General features: G+C 41.9%; 2 protein-coding genes across 4 annotated transcripts; both read left to right on the forward strand.

Annotated features, from left to right (window-relative positions):
• Positions 1-478: 478 nt before the first annotated feature.
• stk16 (serine/threonine kinase 16) lies at positions 479-3,874 on the forward strand. Of its 2 annotated transcripts, none has more exons than XM_003969875.3 (8): positions 479-587; positions 1,024-1,149; positions 1,247-1,466; positions 1,548-1,681; positions 1,939-2,026; positions 2,106-2,234; positions 2,339-2,460; positions 2,609-3,874. In XM_003969875.3, exons 2-8 carry the CDS (start codon positions 1,064-1,066, stop codon positions 2,730-2,732), a joined length of 903 nt encoding a protein of 300 aa, XP_003969924.1. In that variant the 5' UTR covers positions 479-587; positions 1,024-1,063; the 3' UTR covers positions 2,733-3,874. The 2 variants fall into 2 exon arrangements, with proteins under 2 accessions (XP_003969924.1, XP_029702435.1); XM_029846575.1 differs by lacking the exon at positions 479-587 and adding an exon at positions 600-741.
• Positions 3,875-15,256: 11,382 nt separating this feature from the next.
• Positions 15,257-18,346, forward strand: mnx2b (motor neuron and pancreas homeobox 2b). 2 transcript variants are annotated; one of them, XM_003969654.3, is made up of 3 exons: positions 15,257-15,926; positions 16,693-16,853; positions 17,353-18,346. In XM_003969654.3, exons 1-3 carry the CDS (start codon positions 15,521-15,523, stop codon positions 17,758-17,760), a joined length of 975 nt encoding a protein of 324 aa, XP_003969703.1. In that variant the 5' UTR covers positions 15,257-15,520; the 3' UTR covers positions 17,761-18,346. The 2 variants fall into 2 exon arrangements, with proteins under 2 accessions (XP_003969703.1, XP_011608363.1); XM_011610061.2 differs by having other exon boundaries at positions 16,696-16,853.
• The last annotated feature ends 1,371 nt before the right edge of the window (positions 18,347-19,717 follow it).

Consider the following 19,717-nt stretch of genomic DNA (forward strand, 5'->3'; position numbering starts at 1 on the left):
GAATACTAATTGTTTGAGTTTCAGATAGCATGTGAACTCTTTAGTATTAAGAGCACACAAATGACAGACATAGATGAAATATCTTCTTGATAAAACCGAACAAAACGTTTCTCTGCGTGCCTGTACTACTCCCATTTACACGCCAGTTTAATCAGCGTCAGTAATTAGCCCGACAATCCAAAAACATTGAAGAACAACAGGAAGAGAAAAAAGACAGTATGCGCCACTTATTAGGTACGAAAAATAAGCAATAGCAGTTAAAGCAGTGACTGAATAAACCATAGAAATCTACAGACTCTACAGAACCACATCCTACATCTTGGACATTTTCCCCAACTTGGGAAATCAGTAAACTTGGAAGGAGAAGTGTTTAAATCAGATCTCTGTATTCCTTGTCAGCTAAATAAACCGTATCCTTCCCAACAAAACAACGTGGGAAGTAGAAGGATGCATAGACCTATCCCTTCTGCGCATGCGCTGACGTGCAGAGAGCCGATCGACTTCCGGGTGCAGATCGGGCACTGGTGGCGACCAAACGAGGGAAGGAAACGGCAACAAGAACTCAAAGAATAATAAATAGATGGCAGGTATGTTGTTGCTGAAAACAGCTTTAAATTGAGTTGTAATGTGGCATAGTTGGCGATTAGCAGCACAGAAGCTTTTTATTATTTATGCTGTACGTGGAAACAGCAATTAGCTGCTAAGAAAGTAGTCTGCATGACACGACAGACTAAACAGTTGGTATGTATTTATTAATGTATATCATATTGCCCGTTCTGTCTGATAACCATCTATCACTAATATCAGATCTGATTTTAAAAAATATATTGGATTTTGGTGGGTATTTTATGTGGTGGCTAACATTTAGCCATTTTTTGTCGCTCTATGCAAATATGACATATGTTTGTTACGAAGTTTGTCTCATAGATTAAGGAATAAGTAGATTTTTAAAATGCACCATATTGTTGACTATTTAGCTGCCTGTGTCTAAAATTTTACTGAATATTTTTCCATTTCTTCCAGCCCCGTAGAAGTTTTTTTCCTAAACAATGTTCCAGACAAGATGGGGCAGGCACTGTGCATATGCTCCCCCAGCTCCATCACCATTGAAAACAAAAAATATTACTTTGTTCAAAAACTAGCTGAAGGGTAAGGTAACGTCAACATTACACCAATTGTAAAACTGCTTTAGCAATTGTGGATCTAATGAGTAAATCGATCTCTTACTTCTGTCTATGGTTTCCAGTGGATTCAGTTATGTGGATAAAGTTGAAGGAGCAAAGGACGGGCACTATTATGCTGTAAAAAGGATCCTGTGCCATGACCGTGAGGGACGCCAGGAGGCACAGACAGAAGTGGAGATGCATCAGCTCTTTAATCATCCCAACATCTTAACCCTGGTTGCTCACACTTTTATTGATATTGGAGGCAAGACTGAAGCTTGGTTACTCCTGCCTTATTTTACAGTAAGTTGATGAGCCATTCTGTCTGGACTGATGTAGCATAAATGATAGAATGCTGATATTTTGCTGTGTTTCTATAAACAGAATGGTACCCTTTGGTGTCTCCTGGAGAAGCTTCGAGACAGAGCAAAATTCTTGTGTGAAAATGAGGTCTTGGAAATTCTTCATGGTATCTGCTCTGGACTCAAGGCCATGCATGATAAAGGTTATGCGCACAGGTATTTGCTTCCTATTGATGTGTACGTACAAAAAACATCCATTTTGGCCATTAGTTGTGTCCTAATTCCATATAATGTTTGGAACATCTTTATATTTAAGGAGAACAGGCTTCAACCCTTGAAGTGTTTCACTCTGTCACTATCTGAAAAGAATACAGAAGCTACAATTTTAAAGTCTTGAAATTCATTTGTTGCTAGAAATGTCTTAACAAAAGTTGTAGCTACCTCACATGTCATTTATTTGCTCTTTTTGATAGGGACCTGAAGCCCACAAATGTGCTTCTAGATGAAGAGAACAGACCGGTTTTGATGGACCTGGGCTCCATGAGCCGTGCCAGGATTGAAGTAAAGACACCATCTCTTGATGAGCAGTAATGGCATTGGTCAAACACAGAAATCAAACTATAATCTGACTACTTTTTAGGTCAGAGGAAGTAAAGAGGCCATGACATTACAGGATTGGGCTGCCCAGAAATGCACCATTTCCTACAGAGCCCCTGAACTCTTCAACGTGGAGAGCCACTGCATCATTGATGAGCGGACTGATATTTGGGTGAGCTGTGTGGACATTGTTTGGAAAGCCTAGAATAAACGTAACAGTGTTTGGCCTGTTTTTGACAACCTTTTTAAATTGATTATTCTTCAACACTTGTGCAGTCACTTGGCTGTGTGCTTTACTGTATGATGATGTTGGAGGGGCCATACGACATGATCTTTCAGAAGGGGGACAGTGTTGCTCTGGCAGTCCAGAATCCAGTTTCCATCCCACAGCCCTGTCGGTCAGTAACAGTGCATCTTATAGGGCATCTGAAAGATTAAAAAAGTTTATAATGAAATGAAAAAGTCAAAATAAATATCATATAATGAGTTACCAGTCCGAGGTGTATTTAACTGTATTACTTAACATTACATTCCCATTGTTCCCAGTTTCTCCCAGAGTCTACAGACGCTGCTTAGTTCCATTATGGTGTCAAACCCCCAAGAGAGACCAGATATCAAGTGGATTCTTGACCAGGTACAGGTCCTGAAAGCCCAAACCCCTGTGGTGTGACATGTGGGTTTGCTGGATATGGGCATTCCTTGGAAACTACTCTTATGTAGATCTTGATGGCATCTATTAAAAACAGTAAGAATAAAAAACTCCATTGAACATGGAGAATAAAAGGTATTGGGTAATAGTTGAATTAGTTACTAGGCTGCTGTCAATGTCAAATCATCTGAGTGGCCTTATATGTAATTTAGCCCTGAAGCATTACGTTCCATACTGTCTCAATGATGAAGTAACCTGCATATGTTTAAAACTGATTAAGTGATTAAGTGATGTTAGTTTAAGAGGTGCTGGTTATGTTGTCTTTTGACAAAGCCTGGTTAGGCATTAGTCTTTTAATATGTATTTTTTTTAATTAAATGACTGGTACTCGTGGCCTCGGCGAATTCTATAAACATTTTTCTAGTGCATATTTGCTGTTTTAATAAAAAAAAAAAAAACTATTATGCACATGCTTGCTTACCCTCCAGAGCTGAACAGTCACTATCACGTACCAAATTTATGACGTATACCCTGCCGGTTATTAATTCTAATATTTTTTTTCTTCCTCTTTGCCTCGTTTTATCCGCATTCCTATCATGTAGTGTGATAACGTTGGTGCTTAAGCTGCAATGACGCATGTAAACACGGGGAGGCGCTGTGTCGCCACAAGTATCTGCTCGTACGGTTCATGTTTTTGTTAATAGAAATGAAAGAAAGAAAAATCCTTTTGAGATGGTGCTGTGACTGCACACATTAGTCTTCTTTTAAAACAATTTACATTTCATTGATTTAAAGTTTTCTCTCAGGGTTTATCCACATCTCAAAGAGCTGGTCCTTTTTAATGTTACTAATGTTACTTTCCTCAATCTGTGATATTATGTAATTGTATTAAGATTGATAAAGAGTTAATTTATGAATTGGTGGACATCCTGTATAGTGGGGGTTTCAACAAGTCAGGGGGGTTGTCAACAGGAAACTTGTGCTTATTTTGACAGAGATATTGAGATTTTGTCATTTGATTCTAACAAATGACTTTACATTATTTCAGTTCATATCTCACAACACAGTAAATATTAAGTGTATAGCACTGTCTTGTATTTTGAAATTCAAAATATATTTAAAACAACTTCTAAACAATAAAATCAATGAAAGTATGTGGATATATAATGTGTTAGCTGTGTCTGATCCTTCACGTCTTTTTCTGCCACATCTTCAAACAAATTCTTCAAATGTTCACACGCAAGTGGCAGCATTGGTATTTTTAATATTTGTGCCTGATGGTATAATCGTTCTGTGATAGTTCTTATATAAGGAATTGTTCCTTGAACAGATTACGTAGTTTATGAGTGATAGTGAGATGCTATCTTTATCAGCCAGTCTGTGGATAAAGATGGTATCACTTTTGCTATCAAGCACTTGACTGGCACATTCAACAAAAGAAAAATGAGGGGGAAATTAATGTATGAAAAACAATATCATCCCAACAGAGGCATATGTCTGCATTTCTTTGGCTATTTCTAACGTATCGCAGTTCTGAGGATTCTAAAGCTAATTCCCACTTAATCAGGCACAAACAACAACAGAGCCATAACATAACACCGTAACACCAATGTTTAAAATGATCATAACTTTTTATGTAAAAAAAGGCCCAAGGATACGCCGTGATTGAATTATGATGTCACAAATGATTTGTTCTTCCCCGAGGACTGGCTTGGGGTGGAGGTGTTTATGTCTCTGCCCCCACCGTTGGTGCCCGCCAGCACACGCTCCAGATTGCCTGAAATGATGTCATACAAGACACGCTCAAGGTCGACTCAGTGTTTTCTAGCATTTTTTCCACCAATTTTGAGTGTTTGTTAGCAGATGGTTTGTGTGTTTGAATCTGTTTCACCCATTCACAACCCAACGTGCTTTAGTTTTCACCCTCGAAACAATCCACAGGCTTTACAGCGCTGGCGGTGAATCAGTTAGTATATTATTTAATTAGCAAAGCATTATAGGTCACATTGGCACCGTGCCCCTGCACTCCTGCCCTGGGCCTTATTTTAAATTTCTCATCTTTGGACCCATGTGGCCCCAACAATGTCAACCTATATGTTTGAAATAAGCATGCACAAGTTTCTTTCGGAGCAATTTCTGGATGGTGCCGCTGGGAAGTTTCTGCTGCTACTGCCAGACCGGAGCTGCTATTTCTTTAAAGCTTTATGTGTTCAGGCCGAGAACTGCTGTCACTCAAGTCCAGATTAGTCTTGGCTGCAGCAGAAAGAGGGAGAAATATGGACATTACGTCTGCCCTGCTGAGTGGATGAGTTATGACTTTGTGTTTGCGATGGAGGTGTCCTTTTCATCCCGGAGCTTTTCTCTCTGCTCATTAATTCACGGGAGTGTTTGGGTTAAAATGCATAATGAGTTAATTAAGGAGGATTGGCGTAATCAGGAAAGGTATTGGCTTAATTACTGGCTCAGGGCCAGACGATCTGTCCTCACAGAGATCAGCGGCCGGACCCTGTCCACGCCGCTCGCTAATTTAATTAAGTGTACAAAATGCTACACCTTAACGTCACCCTCGGGGGCAATTATGGCAGTAAAGATTGAAAGATCTCCACCGGGGGAGGGGGTATTTTACTTACTGGCAAGAGATTGCCTGTGTCAGTTAGCTGATTGCATTGATTATATTGATTTGTAACAGCTTTTCGGGTAATTTCATCTACAAAGGTGAGAGCAACATGTTGGCCAGGGGACTTTTTTAAAATTTATTCTTTATTTATTTAGACCCTGGACTCTTTTGCCAAGTGATTAGATGAAATGGACCCCTACAATAAGTCTTTTAAAGTGGGAGTTGGGGAGGGAAGATCGATAGTTTTTATTTGCTGTATAAGGTCAGTGGAGGTTGGATGTTATGAATTTTTTAAAGGCATCAAAACTCCTTCACCCTAAGTAAAAGTACTGCTGCAAAAGCAGCTAAAACCAGCAACTCTGAAAGACTGGAAGGGTCCAGCATATCAGAAATACATACCGTAAACTAATGAATTGACCCAGTAAATGTGATTGTTCTTCTATTAAACCTTCTAACCATAGGAAGAAATCAGAAATATTTGGGTTGTGGGGGACTGGGAGACAGATCTGGTCCTCTTAAATCAAAACTTGGCTTTTATTCTTTGGTAATTCCTGATGTATAAAATGCATCATAGGTTGTAAAGTGTTGGTAAATACAGCTCTCTGCTGATTTAGGCATGAAGTTTGCATTTTTCTCTAAAGTAAAATTAAAAAACACATCAAACCAGCAAATGAAACATTCATCAGTCTTTTTACAGAGGAAATCTGAGTGTGGATTCCAAGTGTCCTTTGGGTGTACACGGGGTACAGAAAGCCCCTTCATCACCTTGACAACGCACTGACAGAATTTGAGACAAATTGATGCAAATCAATCAAACTATGAATCGGAAATGAGCAAAACTTTTCTCTTGCCCGTGTTTTTTTTTTAATGATATATAATACTTCTACTCATCGTCCATGCGTCCTACTTTTGCCGTCATTGTATCTTGGAAACATCCTGACAGGAATTCTTTGGGGTTGTTGCTGCTATTCACTCAGTGGGTCAGAAGGTCAAGGTCAGAAGGTAAAGGTGAGCATGATTATCTGGCTCCACGGTGGGAAGCATCCACAGCTTCTTTATGTTTACTTTAAAACGCCAGCGTTGCTTCATAAACCCATTGGTTTTACTGACGCTGGGCTGTGGGGGCTGTCGGTGCACCGCATGGCTCGCTCTACATCCATCACCTCATTAATTACGTGCCTTCTGGGTTTTCAGTTGTACAGTTTGGCCGTCTTGGTCCACTGCAGGAGCACTCCTGAAATGACTCTTCCACCAAATAAAGAGAGAAAGCTGCCCCGGCCAGTTAGTTTTAATTACAGGCCTACAAACCTTTGCAAAGAACAAGGCAAAAGGCAAAAGGAGGCTAATCGTCTGATGAGTTCATCAGCACTGATTAAGTGGACGGGATGACCAGATAATCCACAGGAGGCAGAGTCATTAACGGCACGCGGAGAAGAGCAAATTAGCTGATTAAACAACTTCCTCCTGTGCCCGAGCCCAGCGCACAAAGAGGGAGGGCCCCGGCCATGATTGATGCACAGTGAGGCGTGGAGGAAGTGTTTATGTGACTCGCCAGCGGAGTTGTCACCGAATGAGTGAAGTGTCTTCATCAATTTGGAGCCATTATCATGTCAAAAGGAGAGGAGGGTGCTTGAAAGGGAGGGGGGGGGCAGGAGAGCATCTGCATACAACAAGCTTATTCATTTACAGGCACGTACGTGTGCTCCAGTCCCCTCCCCCTCCCCCGTGTGCAGGCGAGTTTACCGTAAGGCCGTTTAATTTTACTGAAATAGGGCCGTGACAGCTGTGTCATGCTGATGAGGAGGTGTTTGAGAAGAGTGGCACTCTGTCACATCTCATCTGGCCCAGCTCTGATGCTCCTAAGCCACCTCCTCCTCCTCCTCCTCCTCATTTGCGGTTGCCTTCATCTGAGAGGGGCCGTTGGAAAAGGACAAATGTAATAAGTGGGAGCTGTTTTTTATTTCACCTGCATTGATTGTTATAGGTCTCTTTATCATCTGACCCACCTCAATTATGCCAATGGAATAGTACAGTGACACTGTGAGGTTGCCGCCACAGTAAAATGGGCTGCAGATTCCAGCTGACGCGGGCCTATTTGGGAAAAGTGGTGTGGAAATGAGATTAGAAATTGTTCGCTGGTGGGACGTGAAGCCTGTGTTACTGCTCAGAGAAAGGGTCACTAGTGATGGTATGTCCAGCTAAACGATAAATGTAGCGGCATCACATTAATATGAACCTCTGAATGCAATTACCTCTTTTATAAAAGATGACCTGACGCTGAAGCTTTGAGCTTTAAATGGCCTCTGAAAGAATATTTTAATACCTTTTATCCAGAACAGTTCATTCACAGTTGATTGATAATTAGATGTTAAAAACTGGATTTGCTTTGTCAATAAAAATTATTTATTAAAGGCAATAGCAAAAAGGCAGTAACAACATCTAAATTTATTAATTCAAATATTTTTCTGAAGTAATATAATAATAATAAAAGTCTCGATAAAAAGGCATGATGCAATTGAAAAATAACAGTTCTAAGCAAGCTTATATACACCCAGAATTTAGGATTTATGCTATAGAATTTTATGTTATAGAGGCCCCACATACATTTGCATGATACTTATCAATCCGAAACCTATACAAAACCGCTTACAAAACCACACACTCACAATGTGAGGTTATTCTTTTTTGTGTTATTGATGACCTGGCCCTCAACTAGGAACTGTACTAATGCTTCCTGACTCTTTGATGCCGTCAATCTGACAGATTGGCCCGATCTTAAACTTTCCGTAACCTTTGCGTGCCACACAAAAGTCGTCCATGAGCCTCCGTGCCAATTCAAATACATTAATGCCATCTCATACACACTCATTACTTCCTGGATGAAAGAAAATGTCCATTAATCTGTCATACATCAAACACCGGAAAATGGACTGGATTTAAAAGATAAAGTCAACACCTGAATGAACAAAGTAAATGCTTCATTGTCAGCTTTGGAACAGCCCTGGAAAAGCAAATATTTTTTAAATTAAAAAAATATCAAGCAGTACAGTAAAGGTCCTGTTTACTTATAATTAATTTTTGTAGTCACAGCGGTCCTAAACGAGGCCTGGAGAGCAGGTATATCTCATTGAACGCTGCCTCCGAATAAAATGTTTAAATATTTTAAATTAACACCATTCAAACTGGGACAATATGCAGAGCTTCAGCCCACTTAATTGCAGTAAAACACAGTATTTTGGCATAAACTGCTCATTCAGCAGAAACCTCTTGATTCACTCTGCAGTTGTGGTAGAAAATACCCCCAGAAGCAATGAGAGCTGGGTTGGAAGGTCAGCGTCTCTGCTGCCAGCGGAGGGGAGGCATCCTCTGGAGGAAGAGGGGTGGGTTTAATTAGAGGGAGTGCCTGCTCTGGATTACTACTTGCTGTCAAGGGGTTAACTGGCCTGATGAATGGGATCAGTCACACCAGCATGTGTGTGCACATATGCGCAAAACACCTGTGTTGTAAAGGAGGAGCAGCCCGGGCCTGCGGTTAACAATCAAACAGATGCGGGCTGAAATAGCAACTTTGTTCCGCAGCAATTTGATAGGAAGCACAGACACAAGGGTTTTTTAGTAGCCCTTAATCCTGCCGGCCGAAATTGTGAAAAAGGCCGCGCGTGCCATCGTGTCGCATTTGAGAGGCCCTCCTCATGTGAGGGTTTGTGTTGTTTTATTCCTGCCCAGAAAAGAAAAACACCAATGTCTAAAGAATGCACGGTACCAGAGTGTTTTTTTCATAAATCTTTAGTCATAATCAACCACGCGACCATTAGTGGTGCGGCGTGGTTGGGTTGACAGCAGAGCTCAGTGCACCTAATGGAACAATTTATTTCCATATTGCTGCATTATCAGATGAGGAAAATAAGCCAGTGCAAGAAAAAAGAAGGACACTGAAGGTCTTTCAAAAAAAAAAAAATGGTCAGATCGGTGACGGCTGATGTGAATTAATGCTGTTGGGGGACTCCTGCAGGGTTGCACTCTGTTCTTCTACTTGCATCGCAGCCTTCTCTTCTTTAAAGAAATGGGAATCTGAGGAATCTGTGACGGGATGCTGGACGTTGTAATTAATCACCGCAGATTCACGTTGGGCTCAGAGCAGGAGACAAATCATCCGCCATCCACTTCATCATCCCGTTGTTGAGCTTGTCAGAACCTCTGACAGAGCAGACAATAATAGTATTTCTAATCCCTGAGTTACCTCTCTTTGAACCAGTCCCTTGGCACACCTGCAACATTTCCTTCAAGTCAACACGTCACAGCTTCACGAGGAATCGAGAGCGCCATTACGTCACGCTGATGTCGCATCAATATTTAAACGGTGACAAATGTTACTATCATTGCGGTGAAGCCATACAAATCTAAGGTTTTGTGTTTTTCTCTTTAAAACTAGAATCATAAAACTATGATTTTGAAATTTCAAAGGTTTCAAATTATTTATGATAAAATGAAAAAGAAAGGTGAATCGCAATAAAAAGGGAACACATCTATGGCGGATGTATAACAAAGCTGTGTACAAAATGCTAAAGTTACATCTTTCCCGCCTTTGTGCCTTCTTACCTCTTGTTAATCAAAAGGCTAGATCAGGGTCAAAGGTCAAAGGGAGGTGGAGGGAAGGAATCAACAAAACGTCACATGTGAAAACACTGCACGCTATCCTCAGGGGCATCCAAACATGTATGTCGTGTCCAACCTTGCTTCATCTAGAGGCTTGGTCAGAGCCAGTGGTTTTAGTTCTCAACCCCACTCGAAGCACAGAGGCCAGCTGGTTCAGCCCTGAAAGGCTGAATAAAAACAATTTTCCTCCACTTTAAAGATTGAGCGCACAGAGTTTATCGGGAGGAGTGGCGGCTTATTCAACCCAATTAGCGCGATGACAGAGAGATATGAGTTTCCTGACCTCTGCACCCTGGTAGTCATAAATAGCGCAAATATCACTGAGGTGAAGAAAAGTGTCAAAGTGTGCAAAAACAACCATCGTTTAACCACTTCCAAAGAACATACGTGCACTGCACAGGATTAATACGAGACTTCCTCTGAAATTGGTGTTCAAGGCAAACTAGACGTAATTAGAAATAGGAAAATAACTCAGACATTTTTATCTTGTTTAAACAGGAAAACCCATCTGGGTATAAAAGTGAGAAAGGAAGTCCGATGTGTCACACCTCTGAGGGTTTTGATCAATTGAGAGCTGTTGAATACAGAAAAAGCTGAGATTTACCTTTGCCATAACATCACAGATTGACATCTCTGAACTGTGCCCTACTAGTTTATTGACAAGGTCAAGCGACCGATCAATTCATTGAATTTTTGGGGGCAATATTGACCAGGTTCTTAGTATCATTATCTGATTGGAGTCGGCACCACAGGAGTCCTGCAGAGGTTGATTAACTTAAAGGACTGACACATAGTAGGTGTCCTGCAATATCTGTATTGTCTACAAGTTTGAAGAAGTTGTGCTTTTAAAAAAATTCTGTAGCAAAACATGTGGGGCGATCATTTTAGCTAGGCTTTAGTAGATACAGCGGAGCACATCTGCCTACCAGTCTTTGACACTTTGCCCTTTCCTTTCCTACCTCCTGCGAACTTTGCTTTGACTTAGCAGTTACAGTAAATTGGGCAATAAGAAGACATTACCTGATGGCAAAAATGGCAGAAGCTTCTTTGCCAAAAGAAAAAGCAATCATGCAGATTTACAGGCCATTGCAGACGGCAATGCGAGCCATCCTGCGGACTGAAAGGTCATTGTATTTATGGCATGGGAATGCCTTTAAAACAGTGTTGATCTGCAGAAACTGAGAAGTGGATAAAGTAAACTTAACTGTCGGAGAGGTTCAAAGCACTTGATGGGTATAAATGTCCTCATAAGTGGTCAGATAATGCCCGATGGCGAGGCATAGTGAGATACCAGGGTGAAAGTAATGATGTGTTGTCGTGGCTGATAAGGCGCATTTATCTCCTATCTTCTCATGTCTATGCACAATGGGGCCCTTGTAGACGTGATAGTAAAACACAGAGCTGTTATGGAAGGACCCATTAAATGGCCATAAAACTCACACTGAACTGGATTGTGCTGAAAGGAAGCTTTTGTTTCCAGTGTGGAAAAGGCAAACAGGTACCCTGAGGAAGAGATGGAAGTTTGCATGGTTGGAATTCCCCAATTTATATGTTAAGCAGACTCTGGACCTTTGCGATTTTATTTGTTTTTCCTCTATTGCGCTTTATCAAGTTGCCATTGATTAGCTAAGCTCATATCTGGGAGATGCAAGGAAGCAATTTCGTTCTGTTATCTGTCATTAGAGGGAAATCAAAGAGAGACCTTTAAAACCAGCAGTGTGCATGTACTCTTTTTCAATGGAGGATCAAATGTGAGCTGCCACGCATCGTAAGGCGGGCTGCCGGTAGCAGTGGCAGTTAATTCATAAGAATTTGGATTTTAGGTTAACAAGCGCAGTGTAACTGACCTTTAAAACAAGACACAATTACATGTCTGATAGGATCACCTGTCTTTTAAAACAGTAAGACATACATCCATCTTTGGTTAATTGCTGCTTTTCCCCAGTCAGGGCCATCATAGGTGGTATTGTAACGCATGTAAATGGTAAGAAAAGACATCCTAGACAAACCGCCGACCCAGATCGTTAAAATCCCCACAGGAAAATCTAAAATGTGCCAGGGGCGGATGTTTGATCGGTCAGAAAATGCAATCTCGGCATTGCAATTTTGACAACCCCCGATTTAGTTCAACCGTTCTGACACGGACTTAAAGGTTTACGATTGAATATGCTGTGGCTGATTTATCAGGAGCTTGAAGCTGCTAAATGCTGCTGTGTGTGCTACATGAGCTGCGCAGGTTCTCCTGATGTTAACATAGCTTTATCGCAGTCGCGGACTCAGCAAAAGACTAATTTGTCTCTCCTCTGAGAGCGGCGAGGGAAAAGGCCAGAGAAGCCAAGAGATGCACATACATGGGCTAGATGTCATATGGCAAAACTCAATATTGGTTAATAAATGACCGGGCCTGTAGAAGTAGAAGTAAAGCTGTAATAAATTACCTTTATCTTCTTAATGAGACAACATTAATTTTAGTTTCAAGGTCTCACAGAAAGCCAGCTGATTTATGCGTCAGGAATTAGTCTAATTACAGTGGGCATGGAGAGATGATTTCCACTCCACAGAGGGCCCATTGTGCTCCCAAATCATTTATCACAGCTGCCGCCTGACTGTCCAGCGCCTGTGGGAAAAGTGATGCTGCTCATCAGGGTCCCGAGGAAGCCCTGCTGCATGCACACGGACACTGGCAAACATGCGCCGTCGCACCCGAGGACCGGAGTGTCTTCTTACAGAGCATCAATGAAAATAATCCAAGATTCTGGTGCCTGTCCTGTTTCATTTTTTATGTGCGGGAGTTATCGGAGTGACAAATTGCCGAGGTTCTAGTTCCTTTATTTAAGCTCCCGACTGTTGTCGTCTATCAACAGTCTGAAAGAGTCTTATCAGGAGGTTAAATAAATCTGCAGCTCAGTAGGAGTCCATAACGTGCTGACGAGGCCGGCTCGCACAGAGCACCTGGATAAGTTTCAGTTCGGGGCAATTTGTCTCGGAGCTGTGGTAATGATTGAAAAATACGCCTGTAATTGCTGATAAGCTCTTTAATCTTTCAGTAAACTCCTGCTAGTCGTTGGGTTAAATGACTCAAACCTTGTCAATAAACTGGGGCTTTGTGGGGCGCCGTCAAGGACCGTCGGCCTCTTTGAACCAGTTGTCTTCCCACAGTGTGAACACTGAAGATTCCCGCAAGGGTTCAAGAGGGCACGACAGAGAAAAAGAAAGTTTGCATTTTTCTCATTTCTCAGCATTTGACGACCTCCCTCATTGCCAATGCAACGCTGTTGACACATTCTTAAACTGAATTAAGAATTTAAGGAATTAAAGACATTTACCCATAATGCAGTTAATTAAACTAAATGTACATTTAACCAGACACAGAACATGAGAATAGCCTACACACATTATTTGTGGAGTACTTTGAGACTTCAGTTTTGCCCAAGAGGAAGTAATTGAAATGATTGGGGACAAGTTTTGGGGTATTTCAGGTTTTATGTGAGCCGTTTGTTAAAATATGATAATAAACAGGGTAAAGCTTAATCTAAATATATTTAAATAATTCAGTCCACAAATTTTCACTTAATTTATCTGTAAACCTTTGAACGAGAATTAGATCCATTGTATTTGTTCTCCTTGAACGACACCGGAGTTTCAGTAAAATGATCTAGTGATATGGCTGCGTCAGAATATTTTCATTTACTTTTAGTCTTCGGTTTCCTTTTTACTGCTGTTGGTGAATGCCAACCGGCCAAACATTTTTGTTAATTGAGCTGCAAAGTGCATTTTAAGATTAAATTTGGAAACATCTGACGCTGAACAGCCATTTGATCAAGGATCGCGCAGCTGCAGCAGGGGCGCACACAGGCCAGCCTCCACCAATCCATTTAATCTGTGCGCCCCCGTCAACAGGCCCGGGTGAATTTGTACCTGGACTATTTAAATTACTTTCAACCCATAAAAGAAAGGTTCCGAGAGAGAATTGGCTGTTGGAAAGAGAGAGAAACCAGCATGGCGCAAATTAAACCAGCTCCATTTCAGCAAAGGAGGCGGTTGCGTGCGTAATCTGCCTGACAGAGAGTTGAGGGAGAGACAGAAAATCGGAAAGGGGTGAGGGACGGAGGCGAGGGATGGGGGGTGAGGGACGGAGGCGAGGGATGGGGGGTGAGGGATGGGCGTGAGGGATGGGCGGGCCCGCAAGAGCGCTCCAATTTCCTGGAGGTCAACGACAGACGGAGCAGCAGCCAATTACATATCATGGGTGGTCTCGGGTGGGTAGGTGGGGGGCCCGAATTATCCGCTTTTATTCATGTCCCGCATGGATTTCACTTTTCCCAGCGTGAATATATAGCAATGCGATGTCGTTCTTAAAGTTTAGCACCAGCATCCATAGCGTGTCAACATACGTTTCCTTATGCAACTGAGTAAAGAAAAACAGAAAATATTCATATTTCTGGGACAGCACGGAGGAGATTTTGAGTTGAACCAACTAAAACAATTAGTCTCAAGAATTATTTGAATTGTTTCGAGTATAAAATGATTAATTAATTTGTTTGTTTATTAAATCGAGTCTTTGTCCTGGCGTTCATGATGGATTAACATTAATCATGTAATTGCCCATTCTTCTATTTTCTTAGGTCAAGGTCCAGCGGACTGTTTCTGTAAAATGCATGATTAACTTATAGTAAACACTATAAACAGTTTAAACACTGTAAACACTAGTGATACTGACACAAATGCTGGTTTGCTGTTTTTACGCTTCTGTAAATATGATCTTCCAGAGGATGATGCTTTGGACCTCGATCTGAATTGTTCAACCACGATGCGGCGCCTTAATTTGGGCCTGTTGTAACATCAGCCGTGTTGTTTACATGTTTATCTATACATGTTAACACTGACCACCTCCGCGGTTTAGTTGTGTTAAGACAACTATTTAACTATTTTTGTCATTAACTTCAAGTACACATGTCTGTATGATAAAAAAAGGCAGTTAATAAATACTATTGACCAGTGTGTTTTGAGACGTTTTATCTCAGATCAGCTGAGTTGATCCGGGGATCTGGGGTGTCCAATCTACAATTGTCCAATCTTCTAATGTACCTCCGCTCCTTGATGCAGTTGAGGGTGTTTGCAGGCGGGACAGGGGTTGGACATTACCTCACTCTGAACGCTTACTGGGGTTAGAAACGAGCAGGTAATTAGCTGATTAGAGGCCCGTCAGCGCAGCTCAGGCAGCAGCCAATCCCAGCGCGCAGCAGCCTCTGAGGGGTGGAGAAGGGCGACGCGCACACCTTTGTTGTTCTGTCGGTTTCTGTTAACCAGGACGCGCGCGGAAGTGACTGACATGTATGATCTGCAGCTTTTTAGATGGACTTAAAGGGACATCAGTTGAGTCGACCTTCCTGAACCTTTGTAACAAGACAGGGAAAACGCATGAGTTTGTGAACGCGACCTCCGCTGTGACGCACGGCACAGGTGCGCGGCCGCAAAGCTCCAAGTCGGTTTGTTTTCTGGGCTTTTTTTGTGTCTTTGACCGACTCAAACAGCGATGGAGAAATCAAGAAACTTCAGAATCGATGCTCTGCTCGCAGATGAGAATAACCGGGGGAGTCGAGACCTCAGCTGCGACAGTCCGGCGGGCAGCCCGATCTCCTGTCGCCGTGCGGACACCCCGTCTCCTCGCGCCACGCAACTTCAGACTGGAATAATCCCGAAACCCGGCATTTTGAACCTCCCACATCCAGGACTGGCCTCAATTCCCGGCCTGTATCCGGCACCCATGTACCCCCTGTCCGCGCTCGGGAGTCAGCACCCTGCGTTTGCATACACCGGCTTCACGCAGCTTGCGCAGACCTACCCGGAGCACCTGAAGGCGGCCGCCTTGGCGGGATCTCTGCCCCTGGAGCACTGGATCCGCGCTGGGATCATGATCCCACGTTTGCCCGATTACAGCTGTAAGTATGAGCATGTTGTTTGAACATTAGCTGAATATAATAAATAGACATTATCAGTAAAAACTTTATGGCAGTTAGTTGATATATATGGTAAGAACACAGTTTAGAACACCTTCTATTGTATGTGCTTTTAAAACAATATTTTTTTCATTCAACACAAATTATTTGCCAACTTTTTGAAATATCGTAATTGTGTAATACACGTGTTTTGTGCATTTTTTACACGGGGATTTTCCTATTTGCCGAGATCTTCGCGTTTTGTGTTAACAGCAGCAGCACATATCTAGCTCAGTACAGTTTAACTGCTTATCTGTTTGTCATATTTTAATTCTGGCCCTTTTATTCCTCTATAAATGTCACTCTGATGAAGACTGCCTTTGTGTGATGAAGAATCTATAAAGCCAACACCTGAAACCTTCTGTAGTTCATCAATAAAAACTCCAAAGCCTTCATTGAATTTTCATTAAGTTAATGGCATGGCTGTGTTTTTATGGTCTCTGCTTCTGCTTGTCCTCCCCATCAACAATAAACTGGAGCATAGCTGCTGTAGTTAAAGATGGCCACAGAATGTGTGCAGGTGTACCACCCCCCCAGAAAAATGTAATTAAACTACATCCCCATTGTCTTTTGTTGTACATTAAATTAAGATTCATTTAGAATTATTTCAAAATCAAAAGGAAAACAAGGTGAATAAAGAACCAGGTGGGTTTGTTGGCTGCATAAATAATTTGACAAGTTCCAACAACTGTGGCTCCCGCTCCCTCAGCAGGCCCTCAGTCTGGTCTTTTGGGGAAGTGTCGGAGGCCCCGCACCGCTTTTACCAGCCAGCAGCTGCTGGAGCTGGAGAATCAGTTCAAGCTCAACAAGTACCTGTCCAGACCCAAACGCTTCGAAGTGGCCACTTCGCTCATGCTGACCGAAACGCAGGTGAGAGGGCAAATTTATTACTGAATTCACTGAAAGTTCATCACAGCACCCATCGATAACCGAGTTTTACGAGGCTCATATTTAACTCGGAGCAGCCGCATTCCTCAGATAACTCGGCAGACTGAAGAATTTATTCTGTGTTATTAGTTTTCCATTTTTTCCTCCTAGTGATTAAATAAGTTAGGTTTAACTTTTTAACACACTTAAGATAAAACAAGATACAATCACCGTCGAACGTCTGAAATGTGGAGTTGTTTATTGGGGGAAACTGCTGTGATTAAGGTTTAAAAGCTCGACTTGAGAAAAACACGACGCCGGGAAAAAAGCACAGCACCCGACAACCTCTGGGTGGTTTAGCCATCATGCCAGTATGAACTGGTGGGTTTATCTTCTGAAGAACTGCATTTGAAATTGGTGCTTCGGGTTTGTGGATGCTTCTGAGGTTTACATCTTTTGGCCCCTCAAATGAAAAAAAAACCAACAACTTTATTCCATCCAGGTCAAGATCTGGTTCCAAAACCGCAGGATGAAGTGGAAACGCAGCCGGAAGGCGAAGGAGCAGGCCGGAGCCTCGGCCCAGTCCGACATGCAGCGGCTGCGCGGTGAGGGGAAAACCACCGCTGAGAAACCTGATGAGAGCAGACGAGCCGCTGGTGCAGAGGAGAGAGGTACCGATCTGGATCTGGAAGATGGAGAGGAGAGGGATGAGGACGATGAGGATGAAGAGGAGGATGGAGAAGAACAGGAGGAGGAAGCTCAGCACGGTTTTCCAGTCGGGATGCCCAGATCCACGGACTACATGCAGTGCGGCGCCGACGCTGGCTACCCCCACAGCCCTTACACTGATGAGGAGCTGGAGGGGATTCAGGTGGGAGGAGGTGACAGAAAGATCAGGGCGGGACTGTAAAGAGACCTTTGTCAAGATATTAAAAGGACATCGCACAGAAACGTGAAGAAGGCCCACCAAAACATCCCTGCCATATCATAATGTTGGTGTGTTCGGCTCAGGTTATTTGTTGGAATCATTCACACAGCCAGCAAATACACACAGACACGGGTGTGCTGCGTAAATATCCTGTGGCTAAAACAGCTCAAATTACACGTCATTGCATTTGCATGCATAAAAAGGTGCTCATTTATTCTGCAAAATGACTCTCTGGTTACCGCTGTCTTTTGGAGCGCATCGTGAACAGGACTGAAGGATGCCAAAGGGTGTCTGCTGGTGGGGCGGGAGCCTGCAGGAGGTGTCGAGAGCAACACGCTGCTGAAACTGAAGCAAACACCTCCTCGTCCAGTCGCTTCTGTGATTTCATTGCGCAACACTGTGATTTTTTTTTTTTCTTTGTTGCCAGCAGCGTTCCCGGGCTTGTTTCCGTCGTCACATGTAAATTAATTTTATTTATTTGAATGATTTCAATGAATCATATGTGTATTTATGAGAAACTTGTTTGTGCTGTAACTGTGAAATAAAAAAAAAACAGTTTGGAAGAGCTCACAAGGATTTTTATGTGTTTTTGAGTGTTAAATTCGATATATTGCGGGAATTTAGTCATAAAGTAACACATTGTGAAAGTATCAACAGTGAGAGGCGTCTCACATGATGAAGGAAAGTTGGACCACATCCTAGTGGCCTTAACTGAACGCTCAGGTCATCACCAATGTGTTTTTTTTACTAAACATAAAAGTGGACAGCTTTTTTACAGTGGACACAACCACTGAGTCTTCCCAGCCAACGAAGCTAAGCTAATCTACAGTTAACAGCTTCAATTTATTACGAAAAGCACTCAGATATTAATTACTCCACGGGGTTTATTGATGGCCAAATAATTAAGTTAATGAAGAGAAGGTAAAGCAATCAAAAGCCTGATGGTGATGTCACACAGGACCGTTTTAATTTCCAGGGGCCCAAGCGCGATGGTGACTGTAACTGCAGCAGGGGCATTTTTATTGGGGTTGTGATTAAAGAGCAGATTTAAGGACATGCAGTACGGCATCATTTTGCCTTTTCTCGGGCCACAGTCGTACGTTTATATAGTGATTAAATGCATTCTTAACTGGCTGTGAGCAGCCCCCTCTTGTGGAGCAAAGCTTGGCTAAACTAAGAGATACTTGATGGCCCAGAACACAACAGACTGGTACTGGATGATATATGAGCTATTCTTGCTAATAATAACAAGTCTAAAAGACCAACATCATCTACTGTGAGTAAACAACTTGACCTTGAATCTGTCCATCTTATTTTGGTGACCGCAATAATTTAAATTGAAAAATTGATTTTGGAACTGCAGATAAAGAGAAGGATTTAGTAACAAAGGTACTTTGATTTCACGAAAAGAGTTTTAACCTGTAAAGCCAACAATTGATGTTGTTTGAAATAAAAGCTATTACATTATATTATTATATTGCATTTATTGTATATATAAAGGTCAAAGGTCAGGTTTGACACCTTAATTGTCTGCATAACACAGTTCTAACATATATGACCAAAGTTTTAGGAATTTTAAAGGAATGTAAATGAATGTCCATTACAAACACTTTAAACTTTTTTTTAAAATGATTAATTTATTTCCCTGAGCTCCTTTAGGATGGAGTAATTTTCTAACCTTAATTTGGAAGGAACGTTAAGGCAAAACTGTAGACACCTTTTTAATCCCGATTAATCCGAAATTACATGAAATTATAGCCACAAGGACGTACATTTCCGAGATTATTAATACGTTTTCATTGACTGCAGTGTTATGGGAGTGAACAATCTGAAAACCTAAACTGCAGTTTTTAATTTGGTTGAAAGAAAATGACGTGAATCGATGGGAGACAAATGGAAGCCACCTAATCTGTTTGTTTTTTACTTTAATCTGGATACA

Source organism: Takifugu rubripes, chromosome 13, assembly GCF_901000725.2.
Source record: "Takifugu rubripes chromosome 13, fTakRub1.2, whole genome shotgun sequence".
NCBI lineage: Eukaryota > Metazoa > Chordata > Actinopteri > Tetraodontiformes > Tetraodontidae > Takifugu > Takifugu rubripes.

Coding starts and splice junctions, on each gene's coding strand:
- stk16 (XM_003969875.3), top strand. CDS start 1,064: ATGGGGCAGGCACTGTGCATATGCTCCCCCAGCTCCATCACCATTGAA. Junction 1,150..1,246: donor GTTCAAAAACTAGCTGAAGG/GTAAGGTAACGT, acceptor TATGGTTTCCAG/TGGATTCAGTTATGTGGATA. Junction 1,467..1,547: donor TACTCCTGCCTTATTTTACA/GTAAGTTGATGA, acceptor TTCTATAAACAG/AATGGTACCCTTTGGTGTCT.
- mnx2b (XM_003969654.3), top strand. CDS start 15,521: ATGGAGAAATCAAGAAACTTCAGAATCGATGCTCTGCTCGCAGATGAG. Junction 15,927..16,692: donor ACGTTTGCCCGATTACAGCT/GTAAGTATGAGC, acceptor CCGCTCCCTCAG/CAGGCCCTCAGTCTGGTCTT. Junction 16,854..17,352: donor TCATGCTGACCGAAACGCAG/GTGAGAGGGCAA, acceptor TATTCCATCCAG/GTCAAGATCTGGTTCCAAAA.